We start from the raw sequence: 19,411 nt of genomic DNA, 5'->3' as shown, positions 1-19,411 counted from the left end.
CTATTTTCATTTCCCTTGCACATTTCTAGTCTTTTTATGTATAATTAGTACCGTTTAGTACGATACCCGGTTATTACGATAATCCAGTTATTACGGTGCTCCTTTTCATCCCCCGCCGGCCGGCCATTTTTGTTGTTTATATCGATATATCCGTCGCGCCATTGGTCAACTTGGTCACGTGTCGTTACGTGAGCCGCCATCGGTCGCGCCATTGGTCGACTTGGTCACATGAGCCGCCATCGGTCGCGCTATTGGTCGACTTGGCCGTGTGACTTTGTCACGTGACACGCCATCGGTCGCGCCATTGGTCAACTTGGTCACATGTCTTGGTTACGTGTCACGTCATCAGTCGCGCCATTGGTCGACTTGGTCAGGTGACTTGGTTACGTGCCCAGCACCCGTGTAGCAGAGCCATTTTCATTTTCCAACGCTAGCTCGTGTGTAGCAGACGAGATTGAAGTGTTTGTGTTAAAAGGTAAAAATGGGAAGCAGAAGAAGATTGATGACTTTTTTAAATTGTATACATAATACAGTAAGATGTAAGCGTTGCAGTTTCCCTGTTGTGTTATGTACATGCCCACTGTACTGTATATGAATGCAACAATGTTTCTTGTTTTGTCTGCTGAAGCGCGATGATTTTGAAAATTATTAACATTCCATACTGTGTATTAAAGGACAGCCGATGTCACTTTTTATTCAAATGCAAATAAAAATGACTTCACGCCAAGACGTCTTGCATTGCTTGTGAATCCAAACAATGGCTTCAGATTCGGATAATATGCTTTCTTGTTACACATCCAGTTATGAATATGTTTCAAATACACTGTAGTTCTGAAGATTAAAGCATACATGTTTACAATCATTAAAGAATTATATGTGCCATTTTGAGGCAACATTGGGGGAACAAAAAAGGGAGCTAATGGCTAGCTCCGTTTCTTATATGGCGCTTGGCTGCCCTCTTTTGGCGGCTTTTGTTTAATGCAGTTCGGCGCAGGATCGGATATATCGATAGTCCCTGTTATATCGATATTTTTTCGGTCTCCCTTGAATATCGATATAACGAGACTTTACTGTATTTACCTTTGTGATGGTCGTTGATGTACGTGCCTCTTGAGAAGACAGTAATTTCATCTGTGCTGTATGTCATGCATATTAGCATATTTGACAATAAAGCGGACTTTGACTTAGATGATATCCGAGTGAAATTGCCGTGCTCTCTCAGCGATAATACTCTCACTCACAATGTCCCCTGCTAACTGCTTTTCGTTAATCCAAATGAACATCCGTTTTTCAACATCTTCTATTGCCTGAGACCATTGCTTAGACAACACAGAAACACACTTAGCCACACGTAGCAATGGTCAACTTAGCGTACTGGGACGCTAAGTCACACAAACGCACACCTCGTTCATGTTTTTCGATCATCTCCTTCTTCTGCTCGACTGTAATTTTCCAGTGTCCTCTTTGGCTTAACGCTAGCCTGTGTTGGGGTCGTTTTCGGTCCCATAGTAGCAAAAGTACTCCATTCGATAGCAAACCACGTCTGCACTCAAAGCGGGCGTGGAAAACTAGTCCGTCAACCAACGTGCCGCTGTTCGACCGTGTGGTTTGGTGTTCATCCGCCGAAAACTAGTCCGCCAGCCAACGCGACGCTGTGGTGTGGTTCGTCCGCTGAAAACTAGTTCATATGCCAAGATTATATTCTCGCGATTAATGTTCATAAGGCGAAAAGTTCGTGAGCTAAAGCCTTCGTAAAGTGAGGCATCAATGTATATATCTGTGTGTGTGTAAATATATAAAGTGTATATCTATTACTAATAAGATGCACTCAGTTTGGTTGAGAACCAAATTTCGGTTGTATACCGGGGCATAAAAAAAATAGGACATTTTTGGTCGAAAACCAAATGGGATGAGAACCGAGACGTTCGAAAACCGAGGTATGGCTGTATATATATATATATATATATAAAGTGTATATCTATTACTAATAAGCACAGAGACATTTTTACACTTTTGACATGCCAGATGTTATTCACACTGTAGTGTTTGCATCCAACTCCAAAACAAGACCGACTTTGGCCACGTGGGCTCGTGGGGGGTCAGTGGGGATTTGCTGCCCACAGCTTTCATTTCAATATTCATTGGGTGGCTTTACAGGTTACCTTAACTGCTCGCCCTGCATTTGTTAAATGGATCTCCTTTCAAATCTGTATCTCATTCTTTTGCAGGAGAAAGTGTTTCAAATCCCTCTCACAGATGTTCAGTCGATGCGCACTGTGCGACCCAAAAATGAAGGACTACCATCAATGGAGATCAGTTATGGGACACCACATGGGCCCCAAAAAATAACAATTCATCTCAAACAGGTGCTGATTTAAATTACTTCTTTTTGGCTAATATTGCAATATATACATTCTTCTTCTATTCCTTTTGGCTTTTCCCTTCAGGGGTCGCCACTGCGAATCAGTGTCCTCCATCTAACCGGGTTTTGTGCATCCTTTTCTTTCACACCAGCTACCGTCATGTCCTCTTTGTTAACATCCATAAACCTCCTTTTTGGTCTTCCTCTCGGTCTCCTGCCTGGCAGTTCAAGGCTCAGCATCCTTCTCCCGATATAGTCACTCTCTCTCCTATGTCCAAACCATCTCAGTCTGTCCTCTCTGACTATCTCTTCAGAATCAGAATCAGAATCAGAATACCTTTATTCGTCCCGCAATGGGGAAATTTAAAACCTCACCTTAAAGCCTCTAATATAAATTGTCCCTCATTCCTGATCCTATCCAACCTGGTCACTCCCAAAGAAAAGCTCAACATCTTCATCTCTGTTACCTCCAGCTCTGCTTCCTGTCTTTTCTTCAGTTGCACTGTCTCCAGTCCAAACATCATTGCTGGCCTCATCACCATTTTATACACCTTTCCTTTCATCCTTCGCTCAAACTCTTCTATCACATATCACACTTGACATTAAACTCCGGCCGTTTCAGCCATATGTACCTGTTGGACACTATTTGTATTAAAACCAAAATTGTAATTGGGTGAAGGTGGGGGAAAAAACAAAGATCCTATGACAAGCTATGACACTTTGCTATGATGTGTCATTCGCCCTGTAAGTGCAGTGATGTTATGATCGCGGTGAACCCGTACGGGCACTGATGACAACCTTCAACGGTGGTTGCCAATTTCTGACTCTATTTCCAATTGGTCATGCACAAGAGTCACAAAATTATTCCATCTGGTGCAAGATTTCCTTCCCAAACTGAGGAGGCCACTCTGCCCTTTTACAACTGAGTATAATGTCGCAGTGCCGTATCAACCATGCAGAGCCTTTATTCTGTCCACTTTTTAAAACGATGAAATGATAAATTGTATTGTAAATACAAAGTGTGTATGATGTCTGTTTTTTTTCTACATGCAGTATGTTTATCCAAGCTGAGCCCTGTCTAATTTTTTTTGTTCATCGTCTTCATTATCTTTTTAGGCCAAAGAACTGTGTCACATTCTTGCTACGAGAATGGAAGCGTTGATCCGTCCTTCAAATGACCGCTCCGTCTTAAATTTCCAATAGACACACTCCACATTCTTTTGAAAACGAATGTATCCAATTCATACTCACAATTATACCTAAGGACAATTTCAAGTGTTCCATTAATCATGCAAGAATATTTTTGGAATATGGGAGGAATCCAGACTACTCAGAGAAAACTCACACAGGCACAAGGAGAACATGCAAACTGCACACAGCAAGGCCGAAGCCAGGAAACAACTCTGGACCTCTGGATGGTAAAACAGATGCATCTGTTAATTTTAAATGCAATTGTGTCACAAATTAAAATTCCAGATTGATTTACAGTACACAGTAAATGTTTCAGTTTTGCATTAAAATTTGAAATCAAATCTGAACAAATCATTTTATATTAATCCCCTATGCTACCAATGTAAAAGGTAAATAAAAAACTCAATAAAATGAAACATGAGATTTTTTTTGGTTTTGATTTTCAATGACACGTTTACGTAATTTAGTTTAGTTTAGATGAGTAATGAAACAATGGAAATCCAATGTTAATTTGTGTGTGGTCGCCGATCTCACTTTACAGTCAATTCCTATAGAGAGCAGTGGTTCTTATTCTTAATCTTGTTAGAGTCACACACACACACACACACACACACACACACACACACACACACACACACACACATATATATATATATACAGTGAGACCTCAACTTACGAACTTAATTGGTTCCCAGACAGAGTGTGTAAGGCGAAAAGTGTGTATCTCAAAAAAAAAAAAAATCCCATAGGAAACCATTAAAATGGGAATAATCCGTTCCCGGGTTTCCATAAAATATACTTTTCAACTAAATAAGCCTTAAAACTACGCACAAAAAAACCTTATTCTATGTATAATAAATCTGCTATTGTATTGTAATGAAATAAATATATAATAAATATATTGTATCATAAAGTCACTTTATTTACATTTGTGATGGTCATTTATGGCTTGATGGAATGGCGTTGGAGGTCGAAGGTCAAAGGGAATTGCTGTTTGGAAAGAGAGGCGCATTACATGACGACTGTAATTAAAGAAATAAACTGTGCTGTAAAATAAAGTTGTATTTACCTTTTTGATGGTCGTTGATGGCTTATGGAAGGAGAGTCACCTTCCATAAGGACTGTTGGTAATTTAACCTCTGGTGCTGTTCGGTCGTGTGCTTCCGCCGAAGATCACTCCGCACACCCTATAGTCCCGGTTATATCGATATTTTTTGGACTCCCTTGAATATCGATATAACGAGACTTTACTGTATATATAAATCCTCGTCTCACCCACCATGGGTGGTGTCTGTCCCCCATTTCAGCTCGTTGTGTGTACGCGCGCGCGCGTGTGTGTGTGTACGCGCGCACGTGCGTGTGGCTCTCACTGAAAAACATTTCTAAATATTTTACTTGTATGGCTCTCTTCGTCAAAAAGGTTCCCGACCACTGCACGAAAATGTGCGTGACTATGCTTTTATTTTGACTAAGCAAGTCGGAAGTGACTTGGTCGCCTATGCATACTTGACGTTGGTTATTTCCGACAAGGCCCATCAGAGACGAATATCCTTCCTCTCGGTTTTTTTCGAGCTCTCCAAGTAATCTGATCCTCTCAGCTTTCTTTTTTTCTGTCTTCCCGTTGTTTACCGAATGGGGTGATATAACACAACACAGCCGGGTTTCAATTGGAATCAGCAGGATGAATGCGCTGAGGAAAACATGAACCTTGGATCCGTGCTTTTTTGCTCTTTGGAATTTCCACTTCGCTTTGGTTATTATTTAATGTCGACAATGCGTCAGTTTCATCACGGCTTTTGATGACCCACTTCATATGATGCGGAATATGTTGCACGGGATTTACGACACCATTCAACCTCGTAGGAAAGAACATCTGGGATCTTTTCAGTGAACGTGGAATGAAGATAAAATATGGAAATATTTGGGGGATTATTAATTATTCTCCCAGCCAGTTTTATTGCCTGCATAACAGGTGAGTCATTCATGTGTTTGTGGATCTTGTCCTCCTGCTCTTCATGATTAAATGAACGAATTTCCATCAAATGGTGGACGATATTTCTGACTGTGTCTGCATATTGATACATAATAGCGTGGGAGAAAAAAGTCCCACGTAAAATAAAAATAAGATCCGCGCATCTTTTGCGAATCATTTCTTGCTGTCTGCCTGTGTGCGTAGAAACTGGCAAGATTGCAGTTCAAATGTGTTGGCGCAGATGATATTGGGGAGGAGAGTGGTGGCATAATCCCACTTTCCCACCTCAATCTGTCTCCTGCATTTTTTTTTTTTTTTTTTTTTTTTTACCGCTGGTGGCAGGGTTGTACAACTCAGCAGTAGTATGATCACCAAACGGGGTCTAAAAACAAATATCTAGCGATATTAACAGGAATAACTACACACAACCTCTCTCGTTTGACAGTATTGAACAAGTGAGAGAATTAAAAATATATACGGTAAAGCAACCAAGAATGAAAGGAAACATTAGGCAATATACAGTTATACCTCAGTTTACGAACTTAATTGGTTCCCAGAAAGTGTGTGTAAGGTGAAAAATTCGTCTGCCAAACATTTGTTTCCCATAAGAAACCATTAAAAATGAGAATAATCCGTTCCCAGGTCCTCATAAAACATAATGTTCCATTAAATGAGCCTTAAAACTACACAAAATATACCCTATTTTATGTATAATAAATGTGCTATTGTAATTAAAGAAATAAAGTGTACTGTATAATAAAGTCGTTTTATTTACCTTTGTCCATTATGATACACATACATACATGTCCATTATGTCTGTGTAAACTCAGTCATACAGGAGTGGTCCATCGATGAGAAGGTTTCTTCAGCCGACGTCTGTACAATTAAAAAAAAAAAACGTCCGAAACCTTCAAAATTGTACAGATGACGGCTGAAGAAACCTTCTCATCGATGTCCATTATGATATGCATACATGTACTCTACTGCCCCTCGGTGGCCATTCTCTGAAATACAAAATGGCTGAATTTCACACAATGACCAAATCAATTATTTTGTGACGTCATGTAGGGAAAGAGATGCCCATTTCACAGTAAAATCAGAGCATTGTAATCAAATGGTGAGTATAGTTTTGCTTTTTGGAATGTTGCTATGCCGATGACCATTTTGTGTTTGGGAGTCTTTTACTAAGCATCTTCCTCTTTATTAAGTTCATAGACTTGCTTGTTCTGGAGCCACAAGGGTACATAAGACAGTGTCTTCTTGTGCCGGTCCCAAGCCCGGATAAATACAGAGGCTTGTGTCAGGAAGGGCATCCATCGTAAAAGCCTGGCCAAAACAAACATGCAAATCAAACCTTTGAAGATGGAGGACACTGATTCGCTGTGGCGACTCCTTGATGGGAAAAGCCCAAAGGAAAAGAAGTTTATTTACCTTTGGAACGGTAGATGTCAATGGATGACGAACAAAAACACACTTAGCCACACGTAGCAATGGCCGACTTAGCATACTGGAAGTGGGACGCCTAGTCACACAAACGTACACCTCGTTTGTGTTTTTTCGATGATCTTCTGCTCGACCGCAATTTTATTTTGTGTCCTCTTCGGCTTAACCCTAGCCTGTGGCGGGGTCTTTTTCGGACCCAAAAAAGCAAAAGTACTACACTCGATAACAAACCACATCTGCACAGTGTGCACTCAAAGAAAGTGGGTGTGGAAAACTAGTCCGCTAGCCACCGTTGTGTTTTTTTGGTGTTCTTCCGCTGAAAACTAGTCCGCTAGCCATTGTGGCGCTCCGTGTGTTTCCCGAAACTAGTTGGTTTGTCAAGATTATCGTCTCGCGAATTTAATGTTCGCAAGGCGAAAAGTTCGTGAGCTAAAGCGTTTGAAAGCCGAAGGATGCACTACACGATTGAAGATCACATGTCTTCACCCTCTTACCTGCTCTCACATTATCTTGACCACACAGAACATTTGTTTTCTTTTAGACTGCGTACTAATGTAGAAACGTGTTATTCCGCAAACACGAATTTTGCAAATGTATTCACTTAATCCTTATTGTCGGTTTTGCTATTGGATAGTCCTCCAAAATAATTTTACCGTCACTAATAAAGTGACACTTAAAGTCTATGTGCTTGTCCCTGACTTTTTTTTGCATGCCAGTGCCTGAATTCTCTACAATGTGACTCTTGAACTCTTGAAAGTAGTTTTTCAAAATACATTGTGTCATTTGTCACTTGTTTCAAATCAGCACCCGAGTGGTAATTTTTGGTTTCTTCTCATCTCACAGCGCAGCACAATCCTCTAAAGATTCATGAAGGCTGGTGGGCATATAAGGAGGTGGTACAGGGAAGCTTTGTTCCAGGTAAGATTCAAATAAGTAAAACATTTTCCTTCCTTCCTTCCTTCCTTCCTTCCTTCCTTCCTTCCTTCCTTCCTTCCTTCCTTCCTTCCTTCCTTCCTTCCTTCCTCTTCCTCCCTCCCTCCCCCACACACAAGTTTCATTCATATCAATCATGCGGGCCGCACTAACATTAATCTTTTATATCAAGGCGGGCCGCAAAATATCCTTTCGGGGGCCGCATTTGGCCCGCGGGCCGCGAGTTTGAGACCCCTGCTATAAGGGCTATTAACCCACATTAACAGTCATTCCACACTTTCGATATACATTTTATTTAACCACTTCAATGAACTTTCCTTTGAATAACAAGATTTTGACACAAGTGGTGTTTTTGTGTTGCAGTGCCTTCTTTCTGGGGCCTGGTAAACTCAGCTTGGAACTTGTGCTCAGTGGGCAAGAGGCAATCACCAGTCAACATTGAGACCAGTCACATGATCTTTGACCCGTTCCTCACGTCGATGAAACTAACCACTGGTGGAAAAAAGGTACGGGTGTATCTGCAGCCCTTCGCTGTTTGCTTTTTGTCGGCTCTTCCTGTCAGTTTGTATGCTCTTCACCTTCACCGCTGCTGAGAGGAGAGGAGACAACCTCTATTTGTTTCACATTGGAGAAAATCATTCAATCAGTCATTCACATCAGCAAAGTTATGAAAGGAAGAGAAAATGAAAAACAACAAGTAGAGAAACAAAATATAGGAGCTGCTTAAGAGCAGCAAGTCTTGCGGTGCCATCGTGAAGTCAAAACAACAAACAACAAAATAACACGGACAGACAGTCATTCAATTTTAAAGGACAACTGACACCATTTTTTTTGTTTTCTAACTGGCATCAGAAAAACGTTTTATAGCATCTAAAATACCCAAAACACGCAGGCTGATATTTTTAGTGACTTAAAGTTGCCTAAAACTGCCACTAATGAGCTCAAAACTGGAGAGATTCTGAAAGTCCTGCTCCCAGTTCGTGACGTATCGTCAGGATATTCCTTCACAAACTGCCTTGCTCCAGACAGAGTTCAGATTCGGAAAAAAATCCTTTCTTGTTACTCATCCAGTTATGAATATGATTGAAATAGTTCTGAAGAGGAAAGCATATATATTTGCAATCGATTAAAGAAGTTATTCCCTGTCATTTTGAGGTATCTGGGCGGGTGGATGTAGTACCGAAAAGAGGCAGAAGATGGCGACAAAGCTCCATGGAAACGGGCTGATTAAGTCCTTACAATTTTTGTCAACGAATATCAAATAGATTCACCATCACGTTACGTGTTTTCCTTCTGATTTGGCCATCAACACGGATCAACACGACCTTTTCAGACCAAACAAAGTGGCGCAAAATGCATTGAGGTGATGCAAGGTATGTCCTTTCTCGGTCAGGCGTTCCTTCAGTGACGTGAGGACTCGTCACCAACTCAAAAACAAGACTTCCGGAATATTCAGTGCGAGTCTTGAAACGTAAAATATAGCTATATGCTGTGAAATATTTGTAAAATACGCTCAATAGAAGTCATTTGAAGCCATTTTACAAATTATGGACACAACTTGTCCGGAGACGTCGGTGGTAAATGTAAGTGGTAAGGCACTTATAACGTGGCTAAAAAGACATACAATTGACAACAGACAATACATGTAATTTCTAAATGTAAAGTGAGGTAGTATCACCTGGAAAGTGAGGTAGTGACGTATGTAAAGTGAAATAGTGACATATGTAAAGTGACGTATATAAAGTGGCGTAATGTAGTAATGCAAAAACAAACAAGAAAAGGTTGACGTGAGATCTTGCAGAAAAAAATGAGAAAGAACAAAAAAAAAAGAGTTCAGGATGATAGTACAGCATGTAGCGTGTACTCAGAGTTCGGTGAGTGTGGCAATGGGAAGGGGCAGGGTAGCATATATATATATATAATTTATGCTTGTATATTTGTGGTTATGTTGATGGTAGGCTAATATCCCTAATATATATCCCTCTTCAATTGCTGCTGTGGACTGCAAATTTCCCCATTGCGGGACGAATAAAGGTATTCTGATTCTGATTCTGATTCTGATTCTGATACTATAGATACATGTGTGGCCTTCATGAAAAAGCCTTGCATTTTTTTGCAGCTCCAAAAATATTTATTGATTGTTTATTTTATTTCTTTATTTCGGTCCAATATGGCTCTTTCAACATTTTGGGTTGCCGACCCATGACCAATGCTCTACAGCAGAGGTCCCCGGGCCGCGTACCGGTCCGTGGGTCATTTGGTACCGGGCCGCGCAGAAAGAATAAATCATTTACATAAAATGAACAATGAAAAATTACCAGATTACATCCGTCTGTGACTTACTCTTGACGCATGTCAAAACGCTTGTCTAGGTCACGTGATACATACGGCTAAAATTAGCCCGCCGTGAGCTCGCAAAATGAGTAAAAAAACAAACGTCTTATTTTGTTTTATTTATCTGCCGTGAAAGTATTGTCTGACATTAAACCGGTCCGTGGCGCAAAAAAGGTTGGGGACCACTGCTCTACAGTATATCAACAGTCCTTGAACCCTGGGCCACAGACCGTGTGTCATTTGGTACGGGGCCACATAGAAAAATAAATGACTTGAATTACCTCTGTTTGTATTGTGGACATTTTAATTTGAAAAATGACTGGATCCTCTGTTAATTTGTCTGTCGAGTTATAGGTTACCATTAAAGGACACCATTTTTTCGTTTCCTAACTGACATCAGAAAAACGTTTTATAGCATCTAAAATACCCAAAACACGCAGGCTGATATTTTTAGTCGAATGCAAAACACCAATAAAAATTACTTAAAGTGTCCCAAAACTGCCACAAAATGAGCTCGGAACTGGGTAGATTCAGAAAGTCCCTTTGTTCGTGACGTCATGCCAGGATACTCATTCACAAACTGCCTTGCTCCAGAATCAAAACAATGGCTTCAGAGAGTTCAGATTCGGAGAAGATGCTCTCTTGTTACTCATTCAGTTATGAATATGATTCAAATAGTTCTGAAGAGGAAAGCATAAATGTTTGCAATCGATTAAAGAAGTCCTTCCGTATCAATTCGAGCCGCGTGGAATCCATTGTAGCGCCCAGAAAATGCACTATATGGTGCACAAGCTCCATTGGAAATGGGCTGAATTGTCCGCTGGGAATTTGTGTAAACTTACACCTTCTTTCTTTATGTGTGATGCCGAAATTGGCTGTGACGCACAACGATTCACCATCGCGTTATTCATGCAGTTTTCCTTCTAATTTCGCGATCAACGCGGTGTTTTCAGACAAAAAAAGTACCCAAAATTCATTGTGTGTCGCTTTCTCGGTCACGGGCGTTCCCTCCGTGACGTCACTTAGGGCATCGTCATCAACCCGAAAACAAGTATGAGTCTTAAAACGTAAAATATAGCTATATGCGGTGAAATCTTTGTAAAATGCGGTCAGTAGAATTTGAAGTGATTTTACAAATTATGGGCGCAACTTGTCCGGAGGTGTCGCTTGTCCTTTAAACTGAAATTGGGGATTTACTAACATTCATAAAAAAAACAACACTTTTTTAGAAAGTTCCAGCCCAGCCAGAAGAAGGAAGATGCCCTCCGACTTTCAAGCAAAAGAAGGATACATGCAATTGACAGTTTAAGGTGTCCTACTTAAAATATGGAATTGTCTCAACGGGAGATTCCCACGCACCAAGCCTACTCTGCATAACATGCGCCACGCGGGTTGTAATACTTATGCACTTTGTATATCCGGCATGTGGCTTTGTCCTATAGACCTACACGGGTGTAAAGACGACCCCGCCATCCACGAGTCTCCTGCTGCCTTGCGGGTTAGGCTTTATAAAGCCAAATGCTCATGTGAGCGGAACCTCCCAAGGCGGTTTGGCGGTGAACCCCTCCCGGCAGTTCCTATGGGAGTAAACCCAAACTCAATCCGGACCGGAGCCTCTAAGGCGGTCTGGTGGCGAACTCCGCTACCTTTCCGGCAGCTCCTGCGACCATACTGACCCCAAATTGTATCAGCTCAGCTGTTCCTTTGGTCCAGTCAGCATGGTGGAGAGGGGGAGCAAGCTGCATAGGCGACAACCTGCTCTCCATAATACACCGCCCAGGCGCACTGTCCACAACATACACCTACACTCACATCCACACCTGGAGAGGATACTCCAGCTTCCTCCTCCCACGACGTTGAAATAAATCGGGAAGCAACAGTTTATCGGTTATAAGCCATGTAGATTGGCGTAGTGCATGGCGCCAGGGGTTGCTTCTGTCGGTGGGCAGCCCCCAGCCAAGAAGGTGTTGTCCCGTCACGGTCTGCTATCCTTAGAGGGTACCTAGGGAATAGGACAAAATCCGAAAGGCAGTTCGTCAAACAAAGTACCAGGCGCCTTTGATTTTGAAAACGAGACCAGAAACGGAAATGGAAACAAAAGAAAAAAGAAAACCCCCACTCTTAGACTTGGATGCTGGAACGTCATCACAATGCTGCCTGGACTTACACAAGACCTCCAGGATATCAGTGACACAAGGAAAACGGCTGTCATCAACAACGAGCTCAAGAGACTGAACGTCGACATAGCGCCTCTGCAGGAGACCCGCTTAGCTGACTCGGGCACTCTGTAAGAAAAAGACTACACCTTCTTCTGGCAAGGGAAAAGCCCTGAGGAGCACAGGCATCACGGAGTTGGCTTTGCTGTAAAGAACAGCTTGCTGAATAAGGTAGAACCAGGCAGTAAAGGCACAGAGCGACTCCTGACCCTCCGTCTCAACACCACAGAAGGCCCTGTCACCCTCATGAGTGCGTATGCCCCGACCTTGTCAGCCAGCCCAGAGGCCAAGGACGAGTTCTATGAGCGCCTGTCGTCCATCCTATGGAACATCCCCGACACAGAGCGAGTTGTCCTGCTGGGTGACTTCAACGCCAGAGTGGGTGCAGACAACGAATCATGGCCATCTTGCATCGGGCATTTTGGAGTAGGAAAGATGAACGAGAATGGACAGAAACTGCTTGAGCTCTGCACTTACCACAGCTTGTGCATCACCAACTCCTTCTACAAGACCAAATTCCAGCCCAAAGTCTCCTGGAGACACCCCCGCTCCAAACACTGGCATCAGCTGGATCTTATCCTTGTCAAGCGAACAGCCATCAAGACTGTCCTCCACACACGGTCTTACCACAGTGCAGACTGCGACACAGATCACTCCCAGGTGTGCTGCAAGATCAGGCTGACACCAAAGAGATTCCACCACTCAAAAAAGCAGGGGAATCCTCGCATCGCTGTCAGTACGATGTCCCAGTCATATCTTGTCCAGCAATTCTCAGAGGCCTTCAAAAACGAGTATGACGCCCATCTCCAGAACAAAGCTATATCTATGTTTGCCACAGACAAGTGGGAAACCCTGCGAGACACCATCCACAAAACTGCGCTGGCTACCTTTGGGAAGAAGACAACAAAGTCACCTGACTGGTTTGAAGCCAAGTCGGCTGAGATGACCCCCGTAATTGAAGCCAAGCGGGCCGCAAATACAAACGGATGAGAAGTGCAGAGAACAAAACCAGCCCCTGTACATTGCGTTCATCGACCTCACCAAAGCCTTCGACCTCGTCAGCAGAAATGGACTCTTCAAGGGCCTCGCAAAGATTGGCTGTCCCCCCAAACTGCATAGCTTGATTGAATCATTCCATACTGACATGAAAGGGACTGTACAGTTCAATGGAAATCTCTCTGAGCCTTTTGGCATCCACAGCGGCGTCAAGCAAGGCTGTGTGCTCGCTCCAACACTCTTCGGGATCTTCTTTATCTTGTTCTAAGGCATGCCTTTGGAATATCCCATGAGGGAATCTACCTCCGCACAAGATCAGATGGCAAACTTTTCAATCTCGCTCGCCTGAAAGCCAAGTCGAAAGTTCACGAGGTCATCATCAGAGACATGCTGTTTGCTGATGACGCTGCAGTGGCAACCCACCAGCAGTCGGAGCTGCAATCATTGATGGACTGCTTCTCTCCAGCTTGCAAAAACTTTGGACTGACCATCAGCTTGGAAAAGACCAATGTGTTCGGGCAAGATACCCCATCAACACCAGTCATCAACATCGATGACTACGAACTTGAAGTCGTCCACCAGTTCACCTACCTTGGGTCCACCATCACTGACAACCTCTCGCTTGACACAGAATTGGACAAGAGGATTGGAAAGGCTTCTACAACACTCGCCCGACTCACAAAACGAGTGTGGACAAATCATGATCTGACCATGTAGACAAAGATGGCCGTGTACAATGCCTGCGTCCTCAGCACCTTGCTCTACGGCAGTGAAAAATGGACCACACATGCACGCCACGAAAAGAGACTCAACTCATTTCACCTGAGGAGCCTTCGCTGCATTTTCGGCATCTCTTGGCAAGACAAGGTGACAAACGTTGAAGTCCTATCCCGTGCAGGTCTACCCACCATGTACACCCTGTTGAAGCAACGTAGACTACGCTGGCTGGGCCATGTGCATCGAATGGAGGATGGCCGCATTCCCAAAGACATCCTTTATGGGGAGCTTGGCACAGGGAAAAGAAACACGGGCCGCCCCCAACTGAGGTTCAAGGATGTGTGCAAGAGAGACATGAAGAGCCTAAAAATCAACACAGAATCCTGGGAGGATCTAGCCTCCGACCGTGGTATGGTGGAATCAATCCATAGCTGCCACTGTAAATAAAGTGTGGTGTGATTTAGTAGAAAGTCGCGTAAGCCGGGAAATAACTTGTGAAGGGAGAAATACTGACATTAGACTGTTTGAGTTTTTACCATAAACATGTGGATTCATGATCTGGGGTCAGAACTCGCTCTTTCACATCGCACAGAAGATTGAACAACAGGATGGCAAAGAATCAATAATAAACTAATAAAATTGCAATCTTTGCTATTTTCTGACATATTCGGAGCTGTCTGGCCTTTTTTAATAATGTCCATCTTTTCTTGAAAACGCCTTTAACTCTGCAACCAAATCCATTTCTTTTCCTCCTTCAGCTATTGTGTGTTGATAAAACTGCAATCAAATCAACACAACAATGTATTTGCTTATGCAGCTCGCTCCAGATACAGTATACAGTACAGTACAGTACAGTACTGGCCAGGATGCTGTTGTCACAAGTGGCAAATGATACTATGATTGACTGGTGACTGGCCAGAGGGTGTTCTGGCCAGGAAGGACGTTCCTCTTGTCATGATTTATGCTCATTGTGTTTCGATAAGACCACAGTTTTCATGCAGGTCGTATCATATTATTTTCTTGTTGTGTTTGCCCATCCTACCTTCAAGGCCGCTCCCTGAAAATATTGTTGAACATTAAATCTGTCCATGGGGCAAAAAAGATTGGGGATCGCTGCTCTATATCAGCCCGTGACCGCACAGGCACACAAAAATGAGCAAGACCCATGACGGCAGTGAAGATAAACGAGTCACTGGATGCATTTCTACAGCGTGTGAAGTACTACAGCTGAAGTGCACCATTTTCAAATGCTTCTGATTCAGATTGTCACTTTTACTATTTCCCTCTGTGACATGAAACACAATTTCTTTTTCCAACAGCCACGTGCCTGGCATCCTGGCCTGCGAATAGAAATGTGTGTTACAGGATATGATGCCAGGAATGTTGACATTGTATATTTATTTGACCTATTTTTACAGCATTGGAAAATGTTAAGAATGTTGTCCTGCTGCAGAAACCATATTTTGAAACAACAAATATACGTAGGCTCGGGAGCCACGTGTTGCTGACTTTGGTCACAAAAGGTTGGACACCTCTGCTCGACAAGATAAAAAAAAATCATCAAGAAGGCTCACTGTCGCTATTATAGAACACTATATATATATATATATATATATATATATATATATAGTGTGTTTGCCTTCTTTCTGATGTTTTTAATTTGTATCTAGTCTAACTTTCTATCCAGTCTATCCAGTCTATCTGTCTATCTTGTCTATCTGTCTATCTAGTCTATCTAGTCTATCTAGTCTATCTGTCTATCTAGTCTATCTCTCTATCTATCTCTCTCTATCACTCTCTCTCTCTCTAACTCTATCTCTCTCTCTATCTCTCTCTTTCTCTATCTCTAAATCTATCTCTATCTGTACCTCTACCTCTACCCTCTCTATCTCTCTACCTCTCTCTACCTCTACCTCTAAATCTCTATCTCTCTCTATCTCTCTATCTCTCTATCTCTATTTATCTCTATCTCTATTTCTATCTCTCTCTCTTTATCTCTATCTCTCTCTCTATCTCTCTCTTTCTCTATCTCTAAATCTATCTCCCTATCTCTCTCTATCTCTATCTCTACCTCTACCTATACCCTCTCTATCTCCCTACCTCTCTCTATCTCTACCTCTACCTCTAAATCTCTATCTCTCTATCTCTCTCTATCTCTATTTATCTCTATCTCTATTTCTATCTCTCTCTCTATCTCTATCTCTCTCTATCTCTACCTACCTCTCGATCTCTCTATCTCTCTACCTCTATCTCTACCTCTACCCTCTCTATCTCTCTACCTCTCTCTATCTCTACCTCTATCTCTCTATCTCTAGATCTCTCTCTCTCTATCTCTCTCTCTATCTGTCTTTCTCTCTCTCTCTATCTTTACATCTCTCTCTATATCTCTCTCACCACTGACGATGGCACACTACAGACGATGTGTGTCATCTACGATGTCCCAAATTCACAACCTCCCATCCCTGAGGCACAGCTCCCACACCACTCTCAACATCAAGGCTAATCTCATGTGAGGACCATCCATTGGCACAAATGGACAGAATAACATCACGTCCAGTGTTTCATGATTCTTATTCTTGCAGCTCCAAACTTATTTGTATTTTATTATTATTATTTTGTTAATTATGGTTCTTTCAACATCGTGGGTTGCCAACCCCTGGTATAGGCGTATACCTTATTTTTAGCCTAGAATTTGTATATTTCATTTATTTATGAAATTCCAAATATTACCACGATTACAGATATATGCATTAAATCCCAGTTCCTTGTGTTATGTTTCCATAATTTTCATGTCTCGTTATATGAACGCATCCACACACGTTATTCCAATTCTTATCGGTGTGAATGGTGATAAAATTAAACTTGTAGTAGTTGAAGCTAGACTAAGAGCAGAAGTGAGCATCTGTGAATAACAGTATGACTTCATGCCAGAAAAAAAAGAGTACAACAGAAGAGTATAGAGAAGGTCAGAGGGAACTGCATTGTGTATTTGTAGATCTGGAGCGTATGACAAGGTACCAAGAACTGTGGTATTGCACGAAGAAGCCTGTGGTGACAGAGAATTATGTCAGAAGACATGTACGATGAGTGTAAGAGTTTTGAGGTGTGCTATTGGTGTGACGAACGAATTCAAGTTGGAGGTGGTTCTCCACTAGTGGTCAGCTCTGAGCCTTGCTTATTCACTATGGTGATGGACAAGCTGACAGACGATATTAGACAGGAATCTCCTTGGACAGATGACTTTGTGATCTGCAGCGAGGGCAGGGAAAAAGGGCGGGTGGGGGCATACTAGAGAGGTTGAGTTTTGCCCTGGAAAGGAGAGGAATGAAGGTCGGAATATATGTGTGAATGAGTGAGGTTACAGGGAGAAGAGATAAAGAAGGTGCAGGATTTTAAGTACTTGGGGTCAACTATCCAGAGCAATGGAGAGTGCAAAAGAGTTGAAGAAGTGTGTGCAGGCGGGCAGGAACGGCTGGAGAAAAATGTCAGGTGTGATATGTGATAGAAGAGTTTCAGCTCAGATGAAAGGAAATGTGTATAAAACTGTGGTGATACCAACCATCCTGTTTGGACTGGAGACAGTCCCCCTCTCCAAATTGGCAACAACAATGTCTTAAGGCATTTTAATTTATGTACATTTTCACATAAAGTTCAACATCAATTGAATTATGTTGTACATGTTTTCACGTTATTCATATTTCTGACTGGATACACCCACCACTCTTTTTATTTATTAGATGAGGGGGACAATGTACAACACAGGTCGGCATGTTTCTGTACGATTGGACAAAGAGCACCTGGTTAATATCTCTGGCGGGCCTATGATGTACAGCCATCGTCTGGAAGAGATTCGACTACACTTTGGAAGTGAAGACAGCCAGGGCTCGGAACACCTGCTGAATGGTCAGGCTTTCTCTGGAGAGGTGAGTGCAGTGTGTGTCATTCTGTGTCATCTGCGAATGGGATGTCTAAAACCAGCATTTTTTATGTCTGAACTAGTTAATGTCAAGCTGAACTTCACAAGGTTTGGGGAGCTGATACACGTGCCCTCTGGGGGGGGGGAAAGAGGCTGAAAAAACCCAAACTACTTACAAATCAAACATGGAGAATATTTCCTGAAATAAATGTTTGAAGACAAAGTAAATGCACGTGCCTCCAAAAATACAGACCATTATCTGTACCTGAATAATCCGTTCCCAGGCCCCCATAAAACATAATTTTCAACTAAATAAGCCTTAAAACCACATACAATATACATTATTTTACGTATAATAAATGTGCTATGGTATTGTAATTAAACAAATAAACTGTACTGTATAATAAAGTTGTTTTATTTACCTTTGTGATGGTCGTTGATGGCTTGATGGAATGGATAGCTTTTTGCATAAAGTGTCTCAAGGAGCTCTGGGTTGTACATCTTAGAAGTTGTGATATTGCAACAGCAACAGATGCAGGCAGACACACTAGAAACTTCATTAATAGCCGGTTCCCTTGCTTGTATGTTCTCTTCAAATGGAACAGATGGCTTGTGCGGGTTATTTGTGGAGCCTGATTGATGGGATATTTTAACCTTGCAGTCTACACTCTGCCTTCGAACTATCTTCTTCTTCTTTTCTTTTCGGCTTTTCCCCCCAGGGGTCGCCACAGCGAATCAATGTCCTCCATCTATCCCGGTTTTGTGCATCCTCTTCTCTCACACCAGCTACCTTCATGTCCTGTTTGACCACATCCATAAACCTCCTTTTCGGTCTTCCTCTCGGTCTCCTGCCTGGCAGTTCAAGACTCAGCATTCTTCTCCCGATATAGTCGCTCTCCTCTGGACATGTCCAAACCATCTCAGTCTGTCCCTCTAATGTACTCATTCCTGATCCTATCCAACCTGGTCACTCCCAAAGAAAACCTCAACATCTCCAGCTCTGCTTCCTGTCTTTTCTTCAGTGTCACTGTCTCCAGTCCAAACATCATGGCCGGTCTCACCACGGTTTTATACACTTTTCCTTTCATCCTAGCTGAAACCCTTCTATCACACATCACACCTGACATTTTTCACCAGCCGCTCCAGCCTGCCTAGACACGCTTCTTCACCTCTTTTCCACACTCTCCATTGCTCTGGACAGTTGACCCCAAGTACTTAAAATCCTGCACCTTCTTTATCTCTTCTCCCTGTAGCATCACTCTTGCACTCGGATCCCTCTCATTCACACACATATATTCCGTCTTGCTGCGACTGATCTTCATTCCTCTCCT

At 42.4% G+C, this 19,411-nt stretch overlaps 2 protein-coding genes across 4 annotated transcripts in view; both read left to right on the top strand.

Annotated features, from left to right (window-relative positions):
- The window catches only part of myo15b (myosin XVB), a 72,677-nt gene extending 68,519 nt beyond the window's left edge, over positions 1–4,158 (top strand). For both annotated transcript variants that reach the window (XM_089015624.1, XM_089015623.1), the window contains 2 exons: positions 2,229–2,366; positions 3,479–4,158. In XM_089015624.1, coding sequence (XP_088871750.1) covers positions 2,229–2,366; positions 3,479–3,565 — 225 coding nt within the window. In that variant the 3' untranslated portion in view covers positions 3,566–4,158. The remainder of the gene's footprint in view (positions 1–2,228; positions 2,367–3,478) is intronic.
- Positions 4,159–5,077: 919 nt separating this feature from the next.
- Positions 5,078–19,411, top strand: part of ca10a (carbonic anhydrase 10 (inactive)a) — a 37,463-nt gene continuing 23,129 nt past the window's right edge. Inside the window, exons 1-4 of one of the 2 annotated variants that reach the window (XM_089015771.1) lie at positions 5,078–5,525; positions 7,812–7,886; positions 8,265–8,407; positions 17,902–18,087. In XM_089015771.1, the coding sequence (XP_088871897.1) occupies positions 5,465–5,525; positions 7,812–7,886; positions 8,265–8,407; positions 17,902–18,087 (465 nt within the window). In that variant the 5' untranslated portion in view covers positions 5,078–5,464. The remainder of the gene's footprint in view (positions 5,526–7,811; positions 7,887–8,264; positions 8,408–17,901; positions 18,088–19,411) is intronic. The other variant, XM_089015772.1, reaches the window with a different exon arrangement.

The sequence above is a fragment of the Hippocampus bargibanti genome, linkage group LG15, assembly GCF_051943395.1.
Source record: "Hippocampus bargibanti isolate YZ-2025 linkage group LG15, ASM5194339v1, whole genome shotgun sequence".
NCBI classification, from domain to species: Eukaryota; Metazoa; Chordata; class Actinopteri; order Syngnathiformes; family Syngnathidae; genus Hippocampus; species Hippocampus bargibanti.
The sequence above is the reverse complement of the archived record's forward strand: the minus strand, read 5'-3'. Positions and strand labels throughout refer to the sequence as shown.